Raw genomic sequence first — 24,549 nt, forward strand, 5'->3', positions numbered from 1 at the left:
CGCTCTCTTGTTTCATTATCTTTACATCTGTCATTTCGAACGTTTGATTTCGTTGCGTTCATCATTTGTTCGAGATTAGATTTACGTCATGCGCATGATTGTATTTTAGAAATATACCCGTTTAATTAATCTGGAGCTGCATAAAGGTACGTTTTAAATAAATTCCCGACGTCATATCTGAAAATATGATAGACGGATATTTCCGAAATGTCTTACGCGACCTCTTTTCATATTTACGTAATTAGGGCAAAATATTTAGATAACACGTTTAATTCTGTAGCCGTGCCGAATAAAACATGATCAGCCGCGGTATCGACACAGTTCCAGTGAAATGAAAAATTTAAAAGATATGTATATCTCGCATTTATCGCGAGCTGACTGTTTTACAATTTTTAACTTTTGTTTCTACCCGTGCAAATTTCATTTCATTAAATACGTATGAAAACGTATAAAATTTCATGAATCAACACGAGTCTCGACATTACTGTGGCTATAATAAGAGAAAAGGGCATTATTATTGTACAAGGAATAAATTTTGTGGGATAAAACAGATTTTTCACCGTACGAGGTATATTATGATTAAATCCTGGAGCGTGTTTATAATTCTTATTTTATTAAATTACATTACATTGAAAATATCGCGTATGGTGAAAAAAATATTCCGTTTCGCGCTTTGACGACACAATTAATTTCGCACGCTTGTAACATACATTTCGCGACGAAATGAAAATGTAATTTATACGAGAACTTACCGGGTCACCTTTGGGTCCGTCCAAGCCGATGGGTCCCTGAAAGAACACCGCCGGTCAGTGCCAGTCGTCGCTTTCACGCGTCCGTAAACGACGAACGAAGAAAAGTGAAAAATTGCGTGCGGGCTGAGCGCGCCCTTGAAAATCTCATTCCTTGTGTATGTAATATGTAATAAACATGGGCGAGCGCGACAAACCAGAATCATGATGAATCGTTATGCTTCCAGGCACGACTTAAAGTGCATGATTTTTGCCGATAAGTAGTAACATACATTTGCGGCGACGCGAACACACCATTAATAGAAACTTTATTCAGCACACGTAAATTTTTAACGTCGCGCAGCTTCGATCCTGATAGGGCAACTCTTTCATATTTGATGCCAGGTCATATCCCCAATATGACGAGATTCGTTGTCATCGTTATGCGAATTTCTTTCAACATTATATTATTGATCACGTTTGACAATTAAATGCCAGTTATTTTATGCGTTGCATATCCAATTTAAATTTGAATGTGTGAAATTTTTATTTTACATGAATATAAATTTGGAAGTAAAATTTTTAATTGCATGAATTTAAATAAAAAGAAAGATGGCATTTTTCATTAATTAATCAAATTATATGCGAATCGTAAGTGCAAAATTATGAGGGATAAATTTCTTGCAAATATAAGTTGCGAAAAAATTAATTTTTTTTTCTACGTAATATAATTAAAATTGTATCGACAAACAAATCTCTTTCTTTCGTATTTCTTTGTAAAGAAATATTCTAGATATTAATTTTTGTAAATAGGTCGTTCATATATACGAGATTCTACTCGACAATTACAGTTGCATCGATATGATAGCTTTGTAAATCAGAAATAGGCGACTCTCAAGATTGCCATCAATTAAAACTACGATGCTTGCAACGAAGCGGAGAATGCAATTAATCTATCTCTTCGATATACAGTTGCACCCTCAGCCATCGAAGCGATGCGCGATGAATCGTATATGGAAATGAAAATATCAGAATCCGAGTTCACGGATCTTCGATCGCGCGTATGGATCATGCTGATATACGATACAAAAGAAAAAAAAATCTAAGTGGATAGCTGTATCGAGAGCCCGAAGAGGATCCAGGTCAAGAGACAGCTCGCGGATAAAGAAGCAGGTCAAACGAGCAAGAATCGCACATCAGCGGCTGCATGATACGTATTAATAGCACTTAATGGCTGTTATATTCGATACGGTGTGATGAGAGTCGTGGTGTTCAAGAAGGTGACAGCGAGAAAGAGACAGAAAGAGAGGGAGAAGAAAAAAAGAAAGCACGAGGACAAGACAAACAGACAAACAGACAGATAGATATACACAGAGAAAGAAAGAGAGAGAGAGAGAGACAGAGAGAGAAAGAAGCGAAAAGGAGTGTGTGGAAAGAAAATAAAAAATAATATACCGGAAAACCGTTCTTGCCCGGCGTCCCGGCCACACCCTGTAAGAAGGGGTATAAAAAATTAAAAACTCGTTTACACGAGAGGTGGGGATGTGGGGGAGGAGGGGCATTACTCAGAGGGGGAGGGGGTATTCTCTCGCGCGCATGCAAAAGCGATTATTTCGCGGACCGGCCGATCGTGCCTGCGATATTATCGGTTCCGTCGCGTGTATAGTACGTATATATATATATGTATACCGGCGGTCCCAGGGAATACGGACCCGCGCACGCACATACACACACGTGTACATACAATATCGCCCCGTCGCCAATAATTATTCCGGCCAATTAGATATTCCACGGGCGTATAAGCACGCGCGCGCACGCATACGAGCGCGCCGATTCCATCCCTACCTACCTACCCGTTCTATTCCGCCGGTGTTCCGCCGATCTGATCTTTGATTACGCGACGATGCGCTCGCTCGATCGCCAATCGCGAGGGAAATCCGGCGCGCGATCCTGGAACACCCACGACGCCAGCACATCCAGCAAAGGATCCGCTCGTCACGGATAGGATATAAATTTTTGACGATTAAATTCGACAACTAATGCTTCTCGGCCCTCGTTCATATTTATGTATATTGTATACGTTTTATTTTGCGAAATTTAATTACACATTGTACGAAGAGTTTCGTAGAAGAAATAAAAATATAAAATTATATAGATCAAAAAGAATATTATTGACTTTTTAAAAATAAAATGTTTATATATATATATGAAAATGTAACCTTGTTACTAATTAAACTTTTATTCTGTGGAATTTATATATATAAAAGTTGACGTATTTAAAGTGAAATTAATATTCTTTTTTTTTACTTGTATAACGATACTTATTACTTCACATTTTAATTATCCGACATCGATATTTCTTTTTTACAGAGACGACTAATAAGAAAACACCAACTTATGACAAACAAGCTCGTTAATTTTCAAATTTATATACGAGTTTTATCTTTGATCTAACGCGGTTACACTATATTCTTCGAAACTTCCGATTGAAGATATAGCCGCAGAGAGAGGCAACATCTAAGAAACTTTTGCTTTTTATAGGACGTGAGGAAAATAGAGTTCTTTCGAAGTAGAATGAAATTTATGACCGCGTTAATGTCCCGCGTATAATATTCGCGAATCACTCTTTAAATGTCATACCTCGAACTTTCGCGCTTCTTACTCGACGTGCGTCTTCAAAATGCTCTTGGCCGCGTGCGTGCGCGAATCTCGCGAAAACGCATATGTTTACGTCAGTCACCACCACGTGTACTCGTTCATCGGTCTCGGAGTCCGGAGAGCAGGAGGGGAAGAGAGAATATAACGCGTACCGTTAACTATATATACCACTTCATGCGTGGAGCTGCTACGCTCCCTAATAAACACACTCGTCCCCACGCATACACACACTCGTACACACGCACACACAACTGCACGTGCCATGTATTACTCTCTACTGGGACAGTATATATAGAATAGTATATATGTATACGATGACATGCCGCGCTATGTACCCAAGTATCGGTACGGGAGATACTCACCGGTGCACCGGGTTCCCCAGGATCACCCTTCTTTCCTCTCTTGCCCCTCTTTCCGGGTGGACCTGGCTCACCGGGTGGACCTGAAAAACACAAACAACAAAACTATGAAGAGAGCATGTTATATATACCTAAAGTACCCTCAAACTCTCTCTCAGCGAGAAAACGAGCATAATTTTAGCAAGAAAAATATACGAATAGCTATTTCACCTCCTTGTTTTACAACTGCACGTTATAAAAAACTAAACTTGTTTAAAAAAACATTAGACAAGTTGTTTGATCCAAGCGAGATGTTATTATAATATCAGATGATATTAAAAAATATTTGACATATTTTAAATTTATAATTAAGTGTAATTTCTAATGTTTAATTTGATGTAAAAGTGTATGTACCGTTTCTTTACATAAAATCATTTAGTTGAAACAGTCTTTTTCGGCGAAATAGGAATGTCTATTTGAAGTTTCCGGCACAAGTTGAAACAAGAAGAAACTTTTTATCCTACGTCCCATAGAGAATAAAAGACTATCGCGAAATGGCCACCCTATAGAGTTCATGCGTTAACGCTAACGAAGCGTTACCACCATAGTGGAAATGAGTTTTCGGGACTGTGCCCACGAATAAACTTTGGCAATGGTTATACGGAGTATTCCGATTCTATTCGACATTTATCCACACGTTTAAAAACAGTTTTAAAGCTGGACTTTTAGGGAAACTGTTAATAGGGGAACGACACTTTTATGTAGTCATAAAAGGCTCGCAACTCTCTCTTTCTGTCCCTTTCATTTCTAACCTGCATCTTATCTATCCGATCTTATCTATTTATTTATTTCTTTTGACCTTTCCACATTCTTGTGATTTAACGCGCTGCGATTTAACGTTTTGATTTTCAACATTAAATGGTTTCGTAATCGACGTACAAATCTCGACGTTCGAGCGCAAATCTATCATTATCTTAACTTTATTCCCGCGGTTGCGTGATGATGAAAGGGCATCCGGTAACGATGGACCACCCCGTAGCGCGCGAACGCCGGCGGGTCGAAGTGAATGGGCGAAAGGACCGATAGATTTGACGCGAAATGAAATTACGTCGTCGTTCTCGTCCGTCAGTGGTATTTCTCGAAATCGAGGGGAACCAATGTGTAGCATGCGAGCGAAAACCCGGTCGGCCAGTCTCACGGCATGCACGTAACGGCGACTAATTTTTTTATTTGACATTTGATGTTTTTTCGTTCTATTTGACGTGGCTTCGGTGACAGCGGCCGTTACGTATCGCGAGCATACGTGTGTGCGTATCCTCTTTTCGGCTTCATTACTTGGAAAAACGAAAATCCGAGCTCGACCCCGGATTTCGACGAGAGTGCAACGCGAATGGAAATACATGCATTGTACAACGTTCTCCGTTCCAATGTTCGCGATCCATCATGGTTGAATAATATCATTTTATAAAAAATGGTACCCGTATGCTATTTTATATCTAAAAAATATGAAACATATTTTTGGTTAACGACAAATCACTCCAAATCAAACCAGCAGCTCCTGCACAAAACATTTTCACATTTGTAGAGTCTACAAATGTGAAAAAATGTACAACCAAAATTTTTACGCTAAATTACAAATTATTCTAAAATATGCAAAAAAATTATACGCATATATTTTAAATTAAAACAACAAACAAAATATTTAAAAAAAACTTATCGCATCTCTTGTATACTTTTGAAACGCTATTATTTTCTGCCTTATTGATATTCTGCGATTCATTAAAAGTATCTTATACTTCCGGTAAGAAAAGAATTGCGTATTTTTTTAGTGATCGAGTTGAAAAATGTTACGAGTGATAACAAATGAATGCAGTTGGATATGCATTTCCACGATAATACGAACAGTTCGCCCGAGGCAGAAGGCTGCTGCAACTCGTCTCTCGTCTCTCTCGCGTTATTCTAATTTCCGGCAGGGACCTACATGACATTCACGGTCGGGGATCCCTCTCTCATCCCCCTCGTCCTCTCTCTCGAAGAACAATTCGATCGTGATTTATTCCCGGGGCTGCTGGCCGCTCGGACAAGGGCGCGACGAGAACGACTCTCCTTTTATTTTCCATTTATCGCCGTCGGCGAGCAGCGCGTAGGGGATGACGTCATATCCTCCGGAGAGGGAAGCCGCGAACCGGAGCCGCCCGCGGGTGCGAAGCGCATCGCGTCGTAGTGGATGCTAACTTTTGCAATTGGAAAGCTTGGAGCAATAACGTGCCAAGCTACGCGAAAAAAAAAGTGGCGCGAAAAAAGCGAGTTTTTTCATCGGAAATATCGGCAAACTTGTAAATAAATATAATTCTAACAATTTTTATTTGTACAGTCATTTATATTTTATTTTTACAGGCTTTACGAACTCTACGAACTCTTTCAATATAATACTCTGATCTGTAACATAACAAATATTTAATTATCAATATAATTGATTGACAAAATTATGACAATCGACTGTGATGAATATTACATGTACTTCAGAAATGTGAATACGTAACAAATTTCAATTTAATTAACAGACAAGACTTGTGTTGATTATTCAATTTAAAAGAGATCGTAACTTTAAGATTTTAACGAGAGTTACGAAGATATTTAAAGCTGAATTTCAAAAGATTGTGAAAATGGGAAAGAGACTTTGTAATTTTAACTTTATCATAAAACAATTTTAAAATCTCGTCCACAAGTAACGCTCTTCTCGCGACGATATAAATATGAATGAACGACCGAATAAATGAATAACCAATTTACTATTAAACCGAGTAATATGATTAATAAGGTTTTATTTATTTCTATTCCTTGTTAATGAAGTATGATTAAGGTTTACGATTGTGTTTGGCCGCAAAAATTCGCCGGAATCCGGAGTCTCTCGAGAGGGGGAGACTCGAGCACACTCCATTTAATAGACACGAAACTGTCAGTACGATCGCCCGTAGCGAACCGCAGCAATTCCGGATAATCCACCCTGACGGTTACACCCCGACCATAATCCGCGACGTGTGTAGAAATAACGACGTACGTGCCGATCGCGCGTATTCCTTGGCGGCAGCTGGCGAACGTGTATGTCTCCGCGTCTCGAGAACACACCGGTTTTGTATCTCTATCTCCAAACAAAAAGTCAGAGAAGGCAGATGGAATAATCCGGCCACACGTCGAGAAGCACGGTCCTTTCGAGGATTACCCGGCGAGTGAAACGCGGACGGACTGGACGGCTACTGGATATCCGGCAGACAGTTCTATCAAAATTATATAAGCGAGAGAGGCGTGCGTGATGCGTAACGCTTTTTAATCCGACACGGATTTGCACGAGAGTAAACTCGTGAAAGATGCTGTACACGTATACGAATTCATCAACGATATATATTATGAATATAAGCAACGTTTTTATGTGACATTTCCGATAGATGAAGGTTTACAAATTATTCAATTTACTGAACGGATATGAAAGATAAATATGTCATTCATGTATAATAATGAAAATCCAACTTAAAACAAATTTCTAAAAATTAACGTGTCACCCTCTCTCACCCTTAAACTTGAGGATTTGCTTTTTGCATCGTAACGCGGTGCCCAGGTCTTGCGGCGCGATAAGAAACGACGAGCCGAGTTCGGTAATGCTTCGGTATCGAAGGGCGAAGAAAAAGCGGAGGCAGGCGCGAACAGGACGAAGAAGAAGTCGACAGCGGAGCGATCGATCGATGTTGATCGGCATCGAGATAAAAAGAGGAGAGGCTCGCCCCGCGCCCCCCCGCTATTCTCTGGGCACGGTGAGTTTTCGCCTCTTCGCGGTTCTCATCAAACCGCGCAGATGACGGATACCCTTGCCTCGCTTGCCCGAGTACTTGTACTTGTCGCGAATACCGGGGTATAACGAGGAAAGTTTGCGCCGACGGGCATTACCGATCGCTTGCGACTCGGCAAGAAGAGACCGAAACGAGCTTCGCGGGCCGCGACGTGGCTGTCATCCCGAGCAGATTACGGTGTTGGGTGAATTCATAACGGGAAGGAAAAAAAGAGAGCGAAATTAAAAAAAAATTAAAATGATTGGAAATAACAAGTAATCTAAAATGTTCGTCGCTCGAGAATTAAAGTTAAATTATTGATTTTTCGCAAAGTTAAACGTACAATGTTTAATGAAATTTTATTTTCAATTTAAACTTATTTATTATCGTAATTTATGTCACGTATTTAATTACGGAAATATTTAATGTTAGAAACTAATTTCGTAATAAATAGTTATTTGTTCCAAAACTCTTGTTAAACCAAATCAAATAAAATTGATGAATTTATCGTTATAAACGTCATTTTTAATTATAATAAAGGAAGGAATCTTGCATGAATCTTTTTCGCGATATTAGATACTCGGATCGAATCTAAACTGATTTGAATAGAGAAATGAAATATAATTGACAACTTGGAAATTATTTCTTCTCAGTATCTTTTTTTTTGTTAAAAATTCGATTTACCGTATTATATAATAAACGCAACATTTTTTATATATTTCTATATATTGTTAAAGTTTAGTTGCAGTACACATTCGAAACATTTTCTGCTCCAATCGAACTATAGAATGTGTATCGTTCGCGTTTATGCATTTCCTCTCGAAGTAGTTCGCATACGTGCAATTCCGACATAGAGGCTCAATTGCACAGTAATTCGGTGCGTCTTCATCTTTTTGCCGGATGATTCGCACGAATGTACACAAATGAGATCGCGATGCGAGGTAGAGAATGACAAAGAGAAGAGAAGCGAGAGGTGCGAGAAATAACCGCGTAGTCTAGACACGACTGAAATACTTTGGAGCGACGCACGAAACTGGGAAACTTTCATCTCTCGTTCCCGCGGGAATCTTCGTCCGTAATGTAGAAACACACACTCTCTCTCTCTCTCTTTCTCTCGCACTTTCTGACATTGTCAACCCTCGTTGAAATCCCTCGCGCGAATAAGAACGAGATTAACGCGACGCTTTGGCAGGATTCCAAAGAGGGAGGAACGGAGGGTCGTGTATACATACGCGATGCGTTAACGACACGCTCGTTTCGTAAAATAGAGTCACGCGGCTGGAAAATGATCGCGACCGTAAAGGTAAAGGTCGGTACGCGTTTCTTGACGAGCGGCGCATTTTCCGCAGGATTTTCCTTCAGATCCTCCCTTTTTTTCCTAGGCGTTCGTGAAAAACGCGCGCAGCGACCTTTTCACCGCGAGCGTTCGACGAGAAAAGAAATCGACTCAATCTCCTACGGTCCATGGAGCAACGCGAAGACCCACTAGGCATCAGCGGATCAGCTGACGCTGATTAGTTCCATTTTTTCTTCTTCGACTGCGTAATAACCGTGATCATAATTCAGAAAGTAACGACGGCTGGCTGGAATTGATTAATCACGTCATTCCTAGCGTTTCCAATCTTGGATTAGTTCATTCATCTTTTTCATTCATTTCTAACAGGCAAATGTGCACAGTAAAATCGCAATTTATGAAAATTTATTAAATTAATAAAATTTATGAAAATGTTTTAAATTAGTTAACGCTAAAGAACTTAATCGTGAAAGAAATTATGTAAATCATGTTGTAATATCTAAATATTAACATTGAAATTTCGACAGAATTTCATGGTTTTTTTATTAAAAAAAATTGCTGATATATTCAGAAAAATATGTTTCACATCAATGTCCAATATGATAAAAAAGGAATAAATTACATAAATAAATGTACGAATATATAATAAAAATACTGACTTATGACAGTTTGTTTTCAGGTCATTTAGATTCGATGCGTAGCGGTTCATCGATTGATACGAGCACCAGACACGCTTGGATAACGCGTACAAAAAAAGCCAAACGAATTTATCGGCTTCAATTTCGACCGAAAAAGCCGATACATTCTGTGTACATGACAGCTATCGTGACAATTGAAACTTTCGTGCGTGTAACTGAAAGAGCGCTGCGCCTTCGTATCATTCGACAAAAATGTAATGTTTAACGAAACAAAAACAGAAGATATTTCACAAAATCTCACAACATATCCCAAACGACTTTCTCACTCTTCTCTATCGCGCTGTAAAAAGAGTTCATTTCGTATATCCCCCCTAGTGAACCTTCAGTCGCATACTTGGTGAAATTTATTTTCGCGGAACTACGGTGCACGCGGTGACGTTTATCCTCCTCCTTTTTCCCAAACTTTTCGCCGACGCGGTGCATCTCTGTCAGACGGTGGTCGTTACACGCGCGTATTTCGACCGCGACTTTCACGAAGCCCGTCTTTTGAAACACTGACAGACCGTGCACGTATCCGCGAAGTTAATTGCCTTTGTCGGACGCGGGTTGTTAAAAAGCAATTACTCGCCGCGACCGTATTTGCCGAACCGCGCCCGGGGACTCCCGTGGGTGTATTTAACGGAAGCCGGCGAAGAGCCGTCGATAGCCAAAGAAAATAATTACCCTTCCCGTTCTGTTCGCCCATTGCCGTTTCTTGCCGAATGCGCTCGATCAAAATCAACATCGGCTGCGCTCGGGCCCATCTTTCGTTCGATCCACCAACGCATTATATACTCGTCAAAGTAACTAAGCGAGAATTATCGATTTATCCGACTAATTTGTTGTTCCACGTGTTTTTCTGTATAATATTTACAATGCAGATAAGATGATGCTTCCGATATTCTATAAGACGATCAAGAATAAGATGATAAAGATAAATCGGATTCAGCTTAAGCCGGAGTTTATGAAAATGTTTTTTCTCGCGCGAGATATTCGGTCGACTTTTATATCGAAAATATACTTTGATACGTTCAAAAGGATTGCTCCTTTCTTGCACATTTTTTTTAAAGTAAATATAAACATTTATAGAGTTTTGTACAAAAGATATTTTCTTCCTCAATAATTATCGACAAAACAATAGATAAAAAATTTAATATGTCTATAAAAAATTGCTTGTATGAGTCTCAATTCGGTTTAAATTATAATGCATATAAGAGCATCATAAGTGCTGGAAATAAAATAAAGACAATGTCAAATACATGCAATCGCTCGATTTTAGCTCGGAGCGATTTTAAATCAAACTGGATCGATCACTCTTTGCCCAAATATTTAACAGAGAAATCGGGAGGAGATAAAAGCTTTGTTGCACTGGTGCATTTCAGTCTCTCCTCCGATGCACTTCCGCGATTATATCAAGCTATAGTCGACAAGCTTTAATGCGACCGAGCGGGAGTTAGTTTCCACTATCTGCTTTCGAACAGGAAATATCGCCTTCGTAATCGAGTAGTCCCTCGGTTTCGCAACACAAGGAGGGGAGAAGGGGTTTATCTCCCGGCAATACAGAAAGCGAGAGAGAGAGAGAGAGAGAGAGAGCTCGACATTGATGGCGAGTTGCAAAATTCGACGTCCCATCGCATCGCATTGTAACATCCAAATATGCCAGATTTATACGCAATATTTTCGCTATATTTTCGCTCTTTTTTTCTTTGGCGCGATAGAAGCGCAATAGGAAAAAAATGGATCGTAAAATCCATTACGCGATTCTAGGCTGCCTCTCTCTCTCTCTCTCTCTCTCTTTTTCGCTCATCGAAAAACAACTCTCCAAACATGCATTTATCAAGCGAGGCGCGTGGGCTGCGTATAACTCACGTCTGCGTCTGCGAACAGTCGCTGGTTGAACGAGGAAAAGGTTGCTACAATGGGGTAGGAAGCACGCTAAAAGGGCGCAGTCGTTACCGCCGTTGTTATAGTCATCGACGTTCCGTCAATAAACGCGCTCTCTTACAAGTTTGCCGACGTAAATATAAAAGAGGGAAATTTACGTGGAATGACATCGTTTCCAGAGAAACGAGTTTGCTTTACGGCGTTCGAATTAATCTGCAAGGTAGAGTTAACGCGAGCAGCTTTTATCGCAGCTACGATATATATGCATTGCTTCCCGCTTAAAAAAGAAAGCAACTTTAAAGTTCCCTTCGCGGAATACTTTCCGATAATATAACGAATAATCAACATCTACGGAGATTTCGCTGTATCTATTAAAGCGAGAGAGCTTATCGCTTGAAATAATTTTATGATAATTGCTAGGTTCATATATGCATCTCGTTGAAAGATATAATCGACCATTATTTTATCTCTAGCCACGTGCGAAGATTATTCTTATCGTTTTTATATTTAGAGCCTCGAGACGCCAATCAAGGCACACGTAACCGGACTCTCTAAACTTCCGAGAGATAGTTGAGAGACTCTGCCAACGGCATGGGAGAGAGCAGGCACGACAAACGGAAAGGCAGGCAGGCAGGCAGGTCGACAGGCGAGTAGAGAGAGATAGAGATAGATAGATAGAGAGGGAGAAAGGAAGAGAGAGCATAGGGACCTCACATGTCGCGGCCGCAGGGCAGTACGGTTATACCAGGCCGCCGAGCTCCGATTCCCGCCCCGGTAGTTTCCCATGATTGAGATACATAATCGGTATACTCCCCGATACATCCTACCCTCGATCCTGTGCCTGCGCGCCGATCTACCGTCTCTCGCGAATAATTCCTGCGTCCCGCCAATTTCCCCAGTATGTCGTCTCCTCGTCGCGTTCTGCATTGGAAATTTGAGATTGATAGCTAGACGGAGACATTTGTTATTATGCATTACCATTTAGTACTTTAAGGGCTCGATAAACGAACTTATGGACAGTAAAATTAACTTTGACGTTCGGAAAAGGATGAATCGCATCGTTTCAGTACATTGAAGTACGATATAAGATATTTTATGTACCGTGCCTTTGAAATCTAAAATAGATGTAAGCAACCTCGGAAACTGCTTCGATAAAATAAAGTCTTGCATAAAGATTTACATCCGTATGTTATATTCAGATTTCATTTCTTCAGTAAAGAGCACGGGTTTACATATGATCAAGCAATTATCTTCATGATCTAGTAAAAAATTTAAAAGGAAGACTATAAAATATTATTACATGTATAGCAATAATTAAAAAAAAGATCTAATACAAATCTTCTAGTAGTTTTCTCCAGTTTTATTTTTTTGACAATTATTTTTAGAAACTATTGTTCCCCTCTCATATCTACCTGATAATCTGATTAGAGTTAAAAACTCACATGCCGGCAAAAATATAGTAATCAAGCAACCGCTTCTCTGTTTCTCTCCCACGATATAAAGTCGAGCTTTATAACGTTAACTGCGTCGTAATCAACGCGGCGTACTTCTTTACGTCCGTAAGATAGGATTTTACCGGAGGGAGAAATCTCCGAGGGAGGTTCTCGGGGCCCAGGCGGCCCCTGCAGGCGCAGCGGTAGTTCCGCGGCCTTCCCTCTAAATCATACTCGTCCGCTGACGATGAATACCACCGTGCCACGGCGAAGACCCTCGGGCATGAGAAAACCAGGGCATACCGTCCCTCCCCCTCCCCCCCTCCCCCCGCTGCTCCGCGGGACTCATCGCGATCGTGTCGGCAATTTCGCTACTGAACATTGCGAGCACTCGCTTTATCACACTTGCGGCTTACGCGGATCTTCATTAACTTTGCAGAAGACAAATTCAAAGGAGGTGCATCCAAGAGGAATATATAAATGTAGTTCGTAACAACAAATAAACGGCTAAATGTCGTAGCTGCGCAATGTCTAATATTTTAGTGGACGAAAAGAAAACAATAGGAAACTTAAGAAAAATTTATATTTAAATTTATGTATATTTTATAATTTATCTATATTTATTATTAATCTATATTTGAGAAAAATCTCTATTTTTAAATCTCTTGTACTTTGAAAGATTTTTAAAGATATTTTTCTATACAGAAGAATTTATTTGTATTTTATTACAAAGAGAAAAATGGAAAATTGTTATCTTTGCTGTTTTGAAAATTCTTATTATTCTGAATAATGCTTAATTCATTCTTAATTCAATACGGAATAATTCGTATCTTGATTTCATACGAGACTGAATATTGATATTAAACTATGAAAATCATAATACGTATGTTCGAGAAATTAATAAACGATAAAGCGGATATATCTCCTAGAAATCGTGAGATGGTTAAAGCCTATTGCAACAGATAGCGGAGGAGCAAAGGATCGGTTGTTCAACGCGCTACGACCGCGTATCCAAACTACGATAAAACTGTTAATGGGCCTATCGCGGCGACGATATTTGCAACATAAATGGCCGAAAGCTTTCTCGTCGTAATCGCTAGATAATAGTACCGCGGTGCAAAATAGGATTTCAGGAAATCCGCCGCGAGATAAAATCCGAGTGCCTACCGCCTTTACTTTCCTAGTCGTAAATACAACTGGTTTTACTCGAGTCTCTCTCTCTTGCCTGCATCTACTAGTACGAAGGTGAGCCAACACCGACTTTCAAGATCGGCAGAAACGGAATTTCAAGGAAGATAACATTTTCAAAGCAGGCATCAGACTTTAAGATATGATTAGTGAGATATCAAATGAAAAAATTCTGCATTTCTCCAATATTCTCTAATAAACTCTAGTATTAACAATACGCAGTGTCCATAAACTTGGTGGATAATCGACACGTATGCAAAAATGTATGCGTATCTCTATGAATGCGATTTAAAAGTTAATGACCATATTGTGTACAAAATGTTTGTGACACGTGATAAAAAGCTATATCAAGCGAGCTGTCAGTTTATGTTTGACATTCTCGTATTACTAGACACGATCGTAACAAACTCGTTAATTGATAACATATTCATCACCATATCTATCTCGCAAACGGATATGTGTTTTCTGATATTGGATTCACGAGTACAAAAATAGCGCTGATTCAAATGCACAATATGCAGTTTTATCTAGTATAAAAATTGAAGAGTTGTAAATTTAGATAAAGGATATATTAAAGGACATATTGCGTTTAATTTTTAATATTCTAATTTTTGTTTTTTTTTTTAGAATTGACAATAACCGTTATTGATCGAGTGAAAAAGAGCGTGATTATTTTGATTCACTTTATAATAGCAAAAACACACAATGACTTAGAGGATGATAAAATCATGGAGCCCGCACAATTATGATCGCGTCAATATCGTTCAGTCCGTAATAACGTTTCGAGATATACGATCGTGAAATGAGATATAAAATCGAAACACAGACATATACCGGTCTATAAACCGGTGGACCCGTTTTTGCATAGCGCCGTAAAATTGCTGATGTATTATTCGGCATCAGACGCGACAGGAACGCGAAAAGATACAAGCAGTAACTTAGCACTGCGATAAAGGCGCACTTACACGATTCAGTTCTGACAGATCGTTTAATTAAAAAAAATAAATCATTATGAACAAAAATAATTATCGGACAAATGACTATAAATGCCACTTATAATCATTAAACACACACGAAAGCTTATCGTAAATGACGTTGATACGATTATTATATTCTTCCTAAGATCCTAATTTATGGAAGTTAACGATGTTCGTCGTAGAAATTGCAAGGGTCTTAAGATCTGAGAGCGCGATAAGAGCCGCGTGAAGAACGAGTAGAGGAAACGCGAGCGGAAGCGCAATCTCCGTGCAGGACCGGATCCTCTTCTGCCACGTAGAGCTCATAAACCATAACTTATAATCCGAGATACGGATTTCGGGCCTTCTGCTCCGGCTGCTAGAGCCACAGAATGCGTTCTGCGGCGCGCGCAACGGGAGGTCCGCGTTTCGTAGAGCGGGAGGACCGCACGCGGCGATCTACACAATGAAGAATTGTCCATCTCGAGTCTTATTATCCGTTTCTCTTCTTTGAATTGTTTCGCTACGCTTCGCTTTCATTCTCGATGGGCCATCCGAAACCGGAGACTGTTCTATTTCTCTCTCTCTTGCACGACAATACTTGCGGTTCTCTTCGAAGAATCGAGCTATCATATCGATGTAATTCGCCCGAACTTGTGTCTGGCCAAGGGAAAAGATATCGACGTGAAACTCGAATCGTTTGATTACATTCCTTCGCGTGAGTTCTATTTTTAAAACTCTGCTTAGAATTTCTAGTTGATCGCATCTAAATATAATTATAATGAATCTAAATATTTTCATCTTATTAATTTTTTTTTTTCTAACGTTATAATTATTTTTTATAATTTGCATGGTTTTATACAGACTTGAGAATTATATTGGATCACAGAATATTTTAATTTAAAATCCTCTTGTTGACTTTTTTTACGTATATTTTTACTTAATTGTAAGAAAAGTCGCTTCTCTCTTCTATCTCTTTTCTCTACTTTTGATTATTTTTTTACTTCTAAACTTGTTCGAGATTGTGTACGATCTTAAGCCAGAGACAAGTTTTCGAATCTTGCATCTCCGTTCGAGATTGTTAAACTTACTCAAAGGCGCCATTATTATTAATAGCCAAACTGTCGAAAATTGCTCCGCCAATCAGTCTTGTTGGCGTAACAGTTGGACCCAATTACATTCCAACTACCTTCACAATTCTCTCTATAGAAATCTTCTCCTTTATACAGAGAATAACTTCCAGCGAGGGAAACGTATTTTCGAGCCCTTCTCTGCGTTCGCACGACTCTCTTCCGAACCCTAGACGCCCGTATCCAGATCCGCCCTTTATGCCTCCGATCTCTTTTTCTGAAACACTGGTTAATGGAATCACGTAGGCGCCTACCCATAGTAATATTCGAGCTGACATCTACTCGCAAAATTAAAATCAATTTATAAAATTTATTATTACTATTATTTATTAATATTGTTTTATTAATATTTTGATTCATTAATTATTTACATTAAAATAATTTGATGTATATATCTCTGAACGGTTTTTTTAATTTTCTTTTAATAATCCATAAAAATTCTATATTAAATAAGATTAATTCCAGGAATGAACAAGAAACATAAATATTTCTTCATCCTAAGAATATTAATTTAAAATTGAGAGAGAGAAGAGGGGGAGAAAGAAAGAGAGAAACTCTCTGTTTTACATTCAACCTGGGATTTTATTTAATATACGATATCGTACGACATTCCTTGATGACACGCGCGAGAGAACGTCAGTCCCATCACTGGAGCCATGTACGTATTCGACCATGTGGGCGGTGCTTTATCGTATGTTCTTTTCACGCGAGATTTACGTCGTCGACGACAATGAACTCGTTATCCCGTGGATTCCGTGCCGGTGGGATTTCCGATTACACGCGTGTCCGCCCCAAGGAGAGCGAACGCGTCGTGATCGCTCGCTCTTTTACGTTGATCGCCTCCTACGATATCGAACATCAGACCCATGTTGTCAAGATCGATACGATCGCGAGGGTTTCAGTTACTTGGCCGTACGCGAATTCTCTCCTTGAATGATCAAACGATAAAAATCTAGGTAGTGTCGTTCAACATAATTTTCCTTGCTCCATTTAATGACAAATGCATACCTTGTTCAATTATGCGAAATGTAACAAAAATGTAGATACACATGTTTTAATGTCAATAAAAAAAATTACAATACAACTTTTTTAATATTTTGCTTCTTTTACTAATAAATTTTGTTTGTGTTATATTGTGTAATAAGAGAGATTAGACAAAATACACAGCTTATATAATATTATAAGATACGATCTCTCAAGTTGTTACCGCGATCGTTGCAAGATTCATGAGACACTAATTGGAACACTTAATGGAATTGGAATACTAAATTTCAATATACAAAGCTAAACACGTTGATTGTCAAATTGCTTGCTCGTATTACCTCGTGGTTTTTGTTTTTGCGTCTTTGTCTTTCGCTTAATGTGTCGCGATAAATGATGAAGATAATTCGCGCCTTGATTATCAAAAGAGAATGTGACACTATCGGATTTGAAAATTATGCAAATCATTTTATTCACTTGTCATAAAGCGACATATTTATTTCATCTATATTTCAGAAATATATATAATCACGAAATAATTTCGTTCTGTATGTATGGTTGTGTTTATAATTATTTTCTCACAAAATAAGATGTGAATTTCGCGCGAAAATGTAAAGTTCTAACTATGAATAATTTAACTAATCTCGTTTTTGAAAAACAATTCTCTGATTATGTAACAATATTTTGAGAAATGATAAAAAATTAAGAGAAACATTAGACAACAACATTGGTTATATTATATTTATTATAAAACATAATTCTCTGACATTTTTCTTTAGGAAGAAGAATAGTACATCGCTATAAATCCCGGAGAAGAATCTTAATCTCACTAATGTTTTTACTGTCTCTTTTCAGTTAGCCTGTTAAATCCGCTTCATATGGCATAGTACATTCAATATAGTGAAATTCCATTCACATTCACTTCCTCTTCGTCAGAGACTCTTTCAATTTTGTAAAATGCATTGTACGCAGTAATACTGTGCCACATATAGAAGGCTTGCGGACAATCTCTCCGCTGGATTATCTCCATCTCACATTTCTCTCATCCATCTTTTTTGATATCTCAACATTATATATCGTGTGATTATACTCTCAGTTATTAATTCCACAAAATTTTATTTTACCTCAATATATTATCGATTTCAATATATTTTATAATTAATGCAAACTAATCAATAATTTCAATATACATAGTATATTTGTTAAAACATTTAATTAAAAATGTATTTTTAATATATTTAAAGTAGTAAGATTATATAAATAAACAGTCCATCATACATATGCATTAATATGAATTATCCCGACTAATGATAAGCAAATCATCATATTTCGTTACGATAACGAAGCCAGTTGACGTCAGTTCTCTGAAAATTTATACATATAATCATCGTTTCGTATAATTTCATTCTTACATTGTAATTTGCACGATTCAGTCGTACGTGCTTCTCTCAGTGTCAACGTTTGCCGTTTTCCAGAACAGTCACTCGTCGCAGAAACGGGCGCCTTCGTGGAAGCAGTTTGCACTGGCAATGTCAACGATGAGCGCGACAACGAGAAATGGCTTAGGCAGCGTAACAGGAGGGAGGCACGAGGTGCGAAGTTACGGATACACGGAACCATTTCGTGGATGAGACGCGAAAGGGGTGAAAGACGACGTGGTAAAAGGATGTCTCGGGCAGGAGAGAAAAGGCATGCATAGAGGGGCATATAGAGGAGAGACGGGGGGGAGAAGTCGCTATTTATGCGTCTGAGCCGTGCCTGGTCTCGAGTTCCAGCGAACGAGCGGCTAGGTGGATGCGTTTATTAAGCGGAGTGGTCGAAAGATGGGAGGGTTTGAGAGCAACGCGAGAAAGAGCATCCGCGTGGACCGCCCGTCTGCGATGTGACAGCAGATAAAGGCTAATTTACATGGTTCAGATTCGACGTTCTCTCCAGCACAACCGAAATTCAGATAAAGACACACGACTCTTTCATCATTCTTACCATCGCTAACTTGAACGTTACATAATCTGCTTCGCATCATGAATTACGAATAGAAAATGAGAATGTTTTTTCCGAGTAAATTGATTTTTTAGGAAACCTTTAACGATTTAATAAAGAAATTTTTATTACTTAAAAAAAAGTATGTTGATTAATATGTTGGATATTTTGTTTTATCTAATATATAATCCTAAAATATAGAAGTATTTGTATTTTATATATAAATATCTGTGCGCTAAAATTTTTTCTATCTTTTTAGAGAAATTCTTTGTAAAGAAAGAGCACACTGGGAAATATCCGTACAAATAACGCATATTTATTTAGCCCGGTTGGCTCCCGAGAGATTTAGTCGAGACTTAAAGTCCGTAATAAATATCGTCCCCTCCTCTTTCGCTTCCTTTCCACTTTATCTCCTCCTCACAATTATCGTAAACAACGAAAAGTGAATTAACATAGTACTAGTTAATAAGCATTTTAAACAGCTTGCGACGTGCTCTAAAGCGAATGTAGCTCTGCAAACTATGAGACATTATGAATAATATCGTGTCTAGTTTAAGTGACGAAGGTCTAACATTGAAGATACGAGCGATAGAAAAATATAATTCCTACTCGCAATTTAAATAATTACTTTGCAGTTCGCCCTGCAATATAAAATGTAAATATTTCTTCACACAATATATTTTCAATCCGCGTTTCACTTTTATACGTTTCAAGAAATCTTCAATAAGAATTCTTACTCAATACTTTCACTTTTCCGAAAAGATTTCATATCAATTGTCAAAAAATCGAGGAATCATCGAAAAGATAAATTGCCAGACGCAGCTGGCAGTAATAAAAGGATTAATGCTGTAGACCTCGATTCGGGATATATTTGAAGATTTTAATCGAGAGACAGAGAGAGAGAGAGAGAGAAAAGCGTGTGGTTCCCCGAGAGAAATAAAGAAGAGACCCCGAATTTACATATTTACCAACCGTCTCCACGGTAGAGATGTACTATCCACGGTAAACACGGTGAAACGCTCAAAGATACGCGAGCACAAACGTGCAACTTCTTAGAGAAGAGAACATCGTCTCTCTCAGACCTCTGCCTCCGGCAACGTATGTCGCTGCGGTGAACTCGTCACGGTCGCCCGAGTATAAGAGGAAGAAGAAGGAGAAGAAAGAGGAGGAAGAGAAAAACACATGCATGAGAGGAGACACCGCGCAGAGAGAGCGTTAAAAAATATATTCGCCACGTTAAAGGCATACATTCTGTCGGCGCGCTTTTGGCCGCCTGCCACATCGTCCCGCACTCGAGTATGTACTCGAACATATGCATATGATGTCGGTTTTAAAAGATACATAGAGAATATTAAGTATTAAGTCATGATGAACGTTCGCGGGCCAACTTTACCTCATTAGACCGTAAAAGCTCGCCGATTGCTGGCTCGAACGGCTAAATTGCATACAAATTAAGTGTTTTAAGTACTTAACGAGTTACCTCATTCAAGAAATATGCGGGTATTTGTAAAATATCGAGAGAGTTCCTGAGACGAGCTCTTTCGACTTTTATTAGAAACTATTACTTTGGCAACAACTTCTAATCGTAGAAACTGGGATAGAAGTTATTTTTGTCATAATTTGACGTATATAAATACATACGTATCGAAAACCGCATATCGCGAAAATACTGGACTCGTTCATAATTAACGAAAATCCGATTGGATTCGAGCTCCAGCAGATTCTGATCAAACGTCTGCTCCAATAAATCTGATAAACGAATTCATAAAAGAAAGATATAAATATTCAAATATAGGTATGTGAGCAAGTTGGATGTTTCCTCTATTGCAATATTAGATTAAAACAAACGTATACCGCGAAATCGATGATGGTTTATTTAAGCCTTAAGTCTCTTCGTGCAAATATCTCACTAATTATAGTCACGAGAACATGGCGAAACATGAAATCTCGACGGCTATCAATGAGTCGTGACGCGCTCGTGAAGTGGTAGCTATCGCGTGCCTAGCGAAAGAGCGACGAGAGAAGTGGGACCCTGTTGTGGTATGTGCGGTTCAACTCGACACACGTATGTAGGCGCGCAAAAGCGGCATTTCCGACGCGACGTAATCATCTCGTGGGCGGAATGGAGAACGCCGCACCGTTTTTGCTCAATTATTCGCGATGGTTCAATAACGAGTCGTTCGTCTGGAAAATTATTACGTACGCCGCTAAAGCGAAACGCGACTTTAGGAATACACGATTCGAGTACCATACATTACTGAAAATCGATTCTGAAATAATTGACAAATAATGTACTACAAAGACAAATCACATCTGACATTTCCCGTCGACACATGTACAACGTAAATATCGAATTTCGGAATGCGATTATTGTCGGAAACACCATCCTATCAATCTCTAATCCATGCATCTGCCTCGTCTTGTTCGATAGAGCGAAAAAAGGCGGAGAAGTTGTCAGGAGGACGTCGACAACTTTGTCGCAGGCGGTGTCACGCGTAAGAGGATTGATACGATCACGGTTATTACGCCGTGATTAGGAAATTAGAAAATAAGAGACGGACACACATTTTGCGTTTATTACACGAGTGGAGTCTAGTAGCACGTAAAGCAGTCCCATGAGACATGGAATTATAGATGCTTCTAAACGTACATGTTTTTTCATTTTTCAATAATCTCTAATTATATTTTACACACATACACGACAATCTTATAAAATACATACATTTATGTAACGTGTATTAATTATATAGATTGATTTCCGTCAATTTATATTTGCGGAAATACTTTTTTTTTTGCCAGAAGCGATGTAGACATCGATTGACATTTGACATTTGTGAAAGTATGATATTGATATGTTAGTAAATTAAGCACCTCTTAAATAAGAGTCATCGTACCGCGATAAATCGGATTGATCGTGTTTGCCTAGTAATTGCTCAATTTTCTTGCGCGTTTTGTCGGAACGGAAAACCCGCGAGGTTTCTTTTTTTCAATATTTTCTTTACTTTTCTCTTCCATCGAGATCGTTTGCGAGAGACGAGGTCTTTAATATTTTTGTTGGCTCTGCTGTTTCTTTGTCGCACAAACCTACTTTATCGTTCCGAAGTATATAATTACAGATACATGGAGTTTTTAATATTTTTGTTGCCTTCCCGTCGCGACGGCAAGGTTTTTAATAATCTTTTTCGACTGTTTACCGTTCTTTCCTCTTAGTCTTTTCCTCTGCTAAATACATTTATACGACTTTATATATTCATGTTTAGTCATTTTATTTTAATAGATAATAAAGGCGTGTGTGTGTAAAAGTTATGAGCTGAAACGCTTGGAAAGATTCGTCAGAGAAACTGTGTCGACAGCTTTCTTGAAGAAAATTGAAATATCTATATCTAAAAAAGGTCTCCGAGATATTTAAAGAATGTTAAACGCTAATAAATTCTCTCTTCGCGCGCTTATCTTTTAATATGTAATCTTTCCAACATTTCTAACGTTTTGTGTGATAAATTGACATTAATTTATGAAGCGAATATTATCCGAGAGTGTCCCCCTGTTTTAACTTATTTGATTGAACTTTGAGTAAATATCAATGGATAACAGGACGTCGTGTCCGCAAATCGCGTGCGCATTTGGAAAACCTAATTAGGCTGGACAAATATGCAGCATCGATCCCACAACGAAAAGCAATTACGTCTCTGTCGCTTCTCGATTTGTAGGTTTAATCGTCTCGACGAGTACGTGAATTGCCGAATCGCGCGTCGATTGCTGTATTTCGCTGGTAAATCCGTGTGGTTCTAGTATATATACATATACATATATATGCGTGTCCATACGATTCGATTAGGACCGGTGGGAAATCTATATTGGTACACTTCGATGCACTTATTTAATCGAAAAAAATATTGTTTGTTTTGCCCCATGAAATAAGCACATGCATTTAAATCGACAAAATTCTTTTTACGAATTAAAATACAAATATGATTACACGTATCGTATGTAATTTAATCATAAAAAGGAGAAGAGGCAGTAAAATGATGCGTAAAATTTAATATATTAAAATTAATAAATATATGTAATTTAATTTATTATTTTCTCGGTTAATTAAATACCAAGGCATTGGACGTACAAAAATATTAAAAATATGAAATATATGTGGTTCGAATCCTCGTTAAAAAAAATCCTACTCGAGAGATTGATCAAAAGAAATCCGCAATTGAAAAGAGTAGCGGTAAATCTGGGACACTTACTCTATTAGTATTGATCGGAATGGTCGGACATTTCTTTTGGAGACGAAGAGAGCAAAATTTAATCTCTTCAGCATTCTCTTAATACTTTACAAGATTTATTAATAAAATCGTTGTAAAAATATTTCTATCTCGGTCGCGTATTTCTATTTCGGACGGCAATTTCTTTTCCAAGATATGATACTGATATATGACAAAAGAAGATTGGCACCGAGATGATTATCGATGTATTTTTACACATGTAACATTTTCTTTATTTTACTCCCAAGTTGATTTAAATCATCGAATTGAAAAAGCCAAAAAATAAAAATTCAAATATATACGATGCTACCATAAAGTCACGTGCTCATGACATGGGATTAACATTAAATCGCGCGAGTACAACGTTCTTGTCCTATTTTGAAATTCAAACATGCGGCAACATGTTTCCGAAGCACCGGCTTACACCGTTCCATTGAAACATATTCTTTTTAGACACGGAATTTTTTATGGTAAAACCAGAAAATATTTATATTCTATCACAATGTACGCACGGAAATTTCAGAGATTTGACAGAACGGATTGGACATCGTGTTGAATAATTATTGTACATGTACAATTATAATATATAATTTTACGTACAGTTATTGTGTAATTTTATTATATAAAATCGCTAACTTTGTTCAATTTTGCCGATTTCACACATTTAGAGTATCTAGGTATAGAAACAAAATACACACTAGTCGAGTGCATTCCACTCAAAACTGCAAACACATGTAAAATGCAGTAGCGATTACTCGTGCAAGTTTGACGAACGCGCGAACATAATAGAGCAATTATAGTATCCCTGATAGAATGTGAGAAGGATATTCGTGACGGCTACGCGTATGCGATGCATTTATTTTACCTGCAAACTTGATTGCGCACCGGCGGATACCAGTTTTTTGTCGCGAGATTATACCACAAACAAGCCGGAGGCTGTTCATGACGGAGTGAAGTACGTCTCGATGTCATAGTCTGCCTTTATATTTCTCTTATTTTCGTACCTTCTGTTTCTACAGACTCTCGTATCCGTATATTAATTCTCATTGTGCAAATTTTAATGATATATTTTGTAACGAATTTCAATTAAATCATCTTAGTGATTTAGATTTCAAAAATATACATAAATAGACAAAATTTCGATTTTTTATTTTAAGTAGATTTTAATTCGCTATTTAATTTCAAATTTATTTTCTGAGATTTTAACCGTTTTATAAATCGA

The 24,549-nt window shown here is 38.2% G+C and overlaps 1 protein-coding gene across 19 annotated transcripts in view; it reads right to left on the bottom strand.

The window, feature by feature from the left end:
• Nucleotides 1–24,549, bottom strand: part of LOC145962768 (uncharacterized) — a 138,542-nt gene that overhangs the window by 42,362 nt on the left and 71,631 nt on the right. For 11 of the 19 annotated variants that reach the window (XM_083084106.1, XM_083084093.1, XM_083084096.1 and 8 more), the window contains exons 2-4: nt 3,749–3,828; nt 2,184–2,219; nt 753–788 (exon numbers count right to left, since the gene is read on the bottom strand). In XM_083084106.1, coding sequence (XP_082940232.1) covers nt 753–788; nt 2,184–2,219; nt 3,749–3,828 — 152 coding nt within the window. The remainder of the gene's footprint in view (nt 1–752; nt 789–2,183; nt 2,220–3,748; nt 3,829–24,549) is intronic. The other 8 variants (XM_083084107.1, XM_083084095.1, XM_083084099.1 and 5 more) reach the window with 3 other exon arrangements.

Source organism: Camponotus vicinus, unplaced genomic scaffold (genome assembly GCF_025532165.1).
Source record: "Camponotus vicinus isolate PSW18456_S1 unplaced genomic scaffold, iyCamVici1.0 SCAF_12, whole genome shotgun sequence".
NCBI classification, from domain to species: domain Eukaryota; kingdom Metazoa; phylum Arthropoda; class Insecta; order Hymenoptera; family Formicidae; genus Camponotus; species Camponotus vicinus.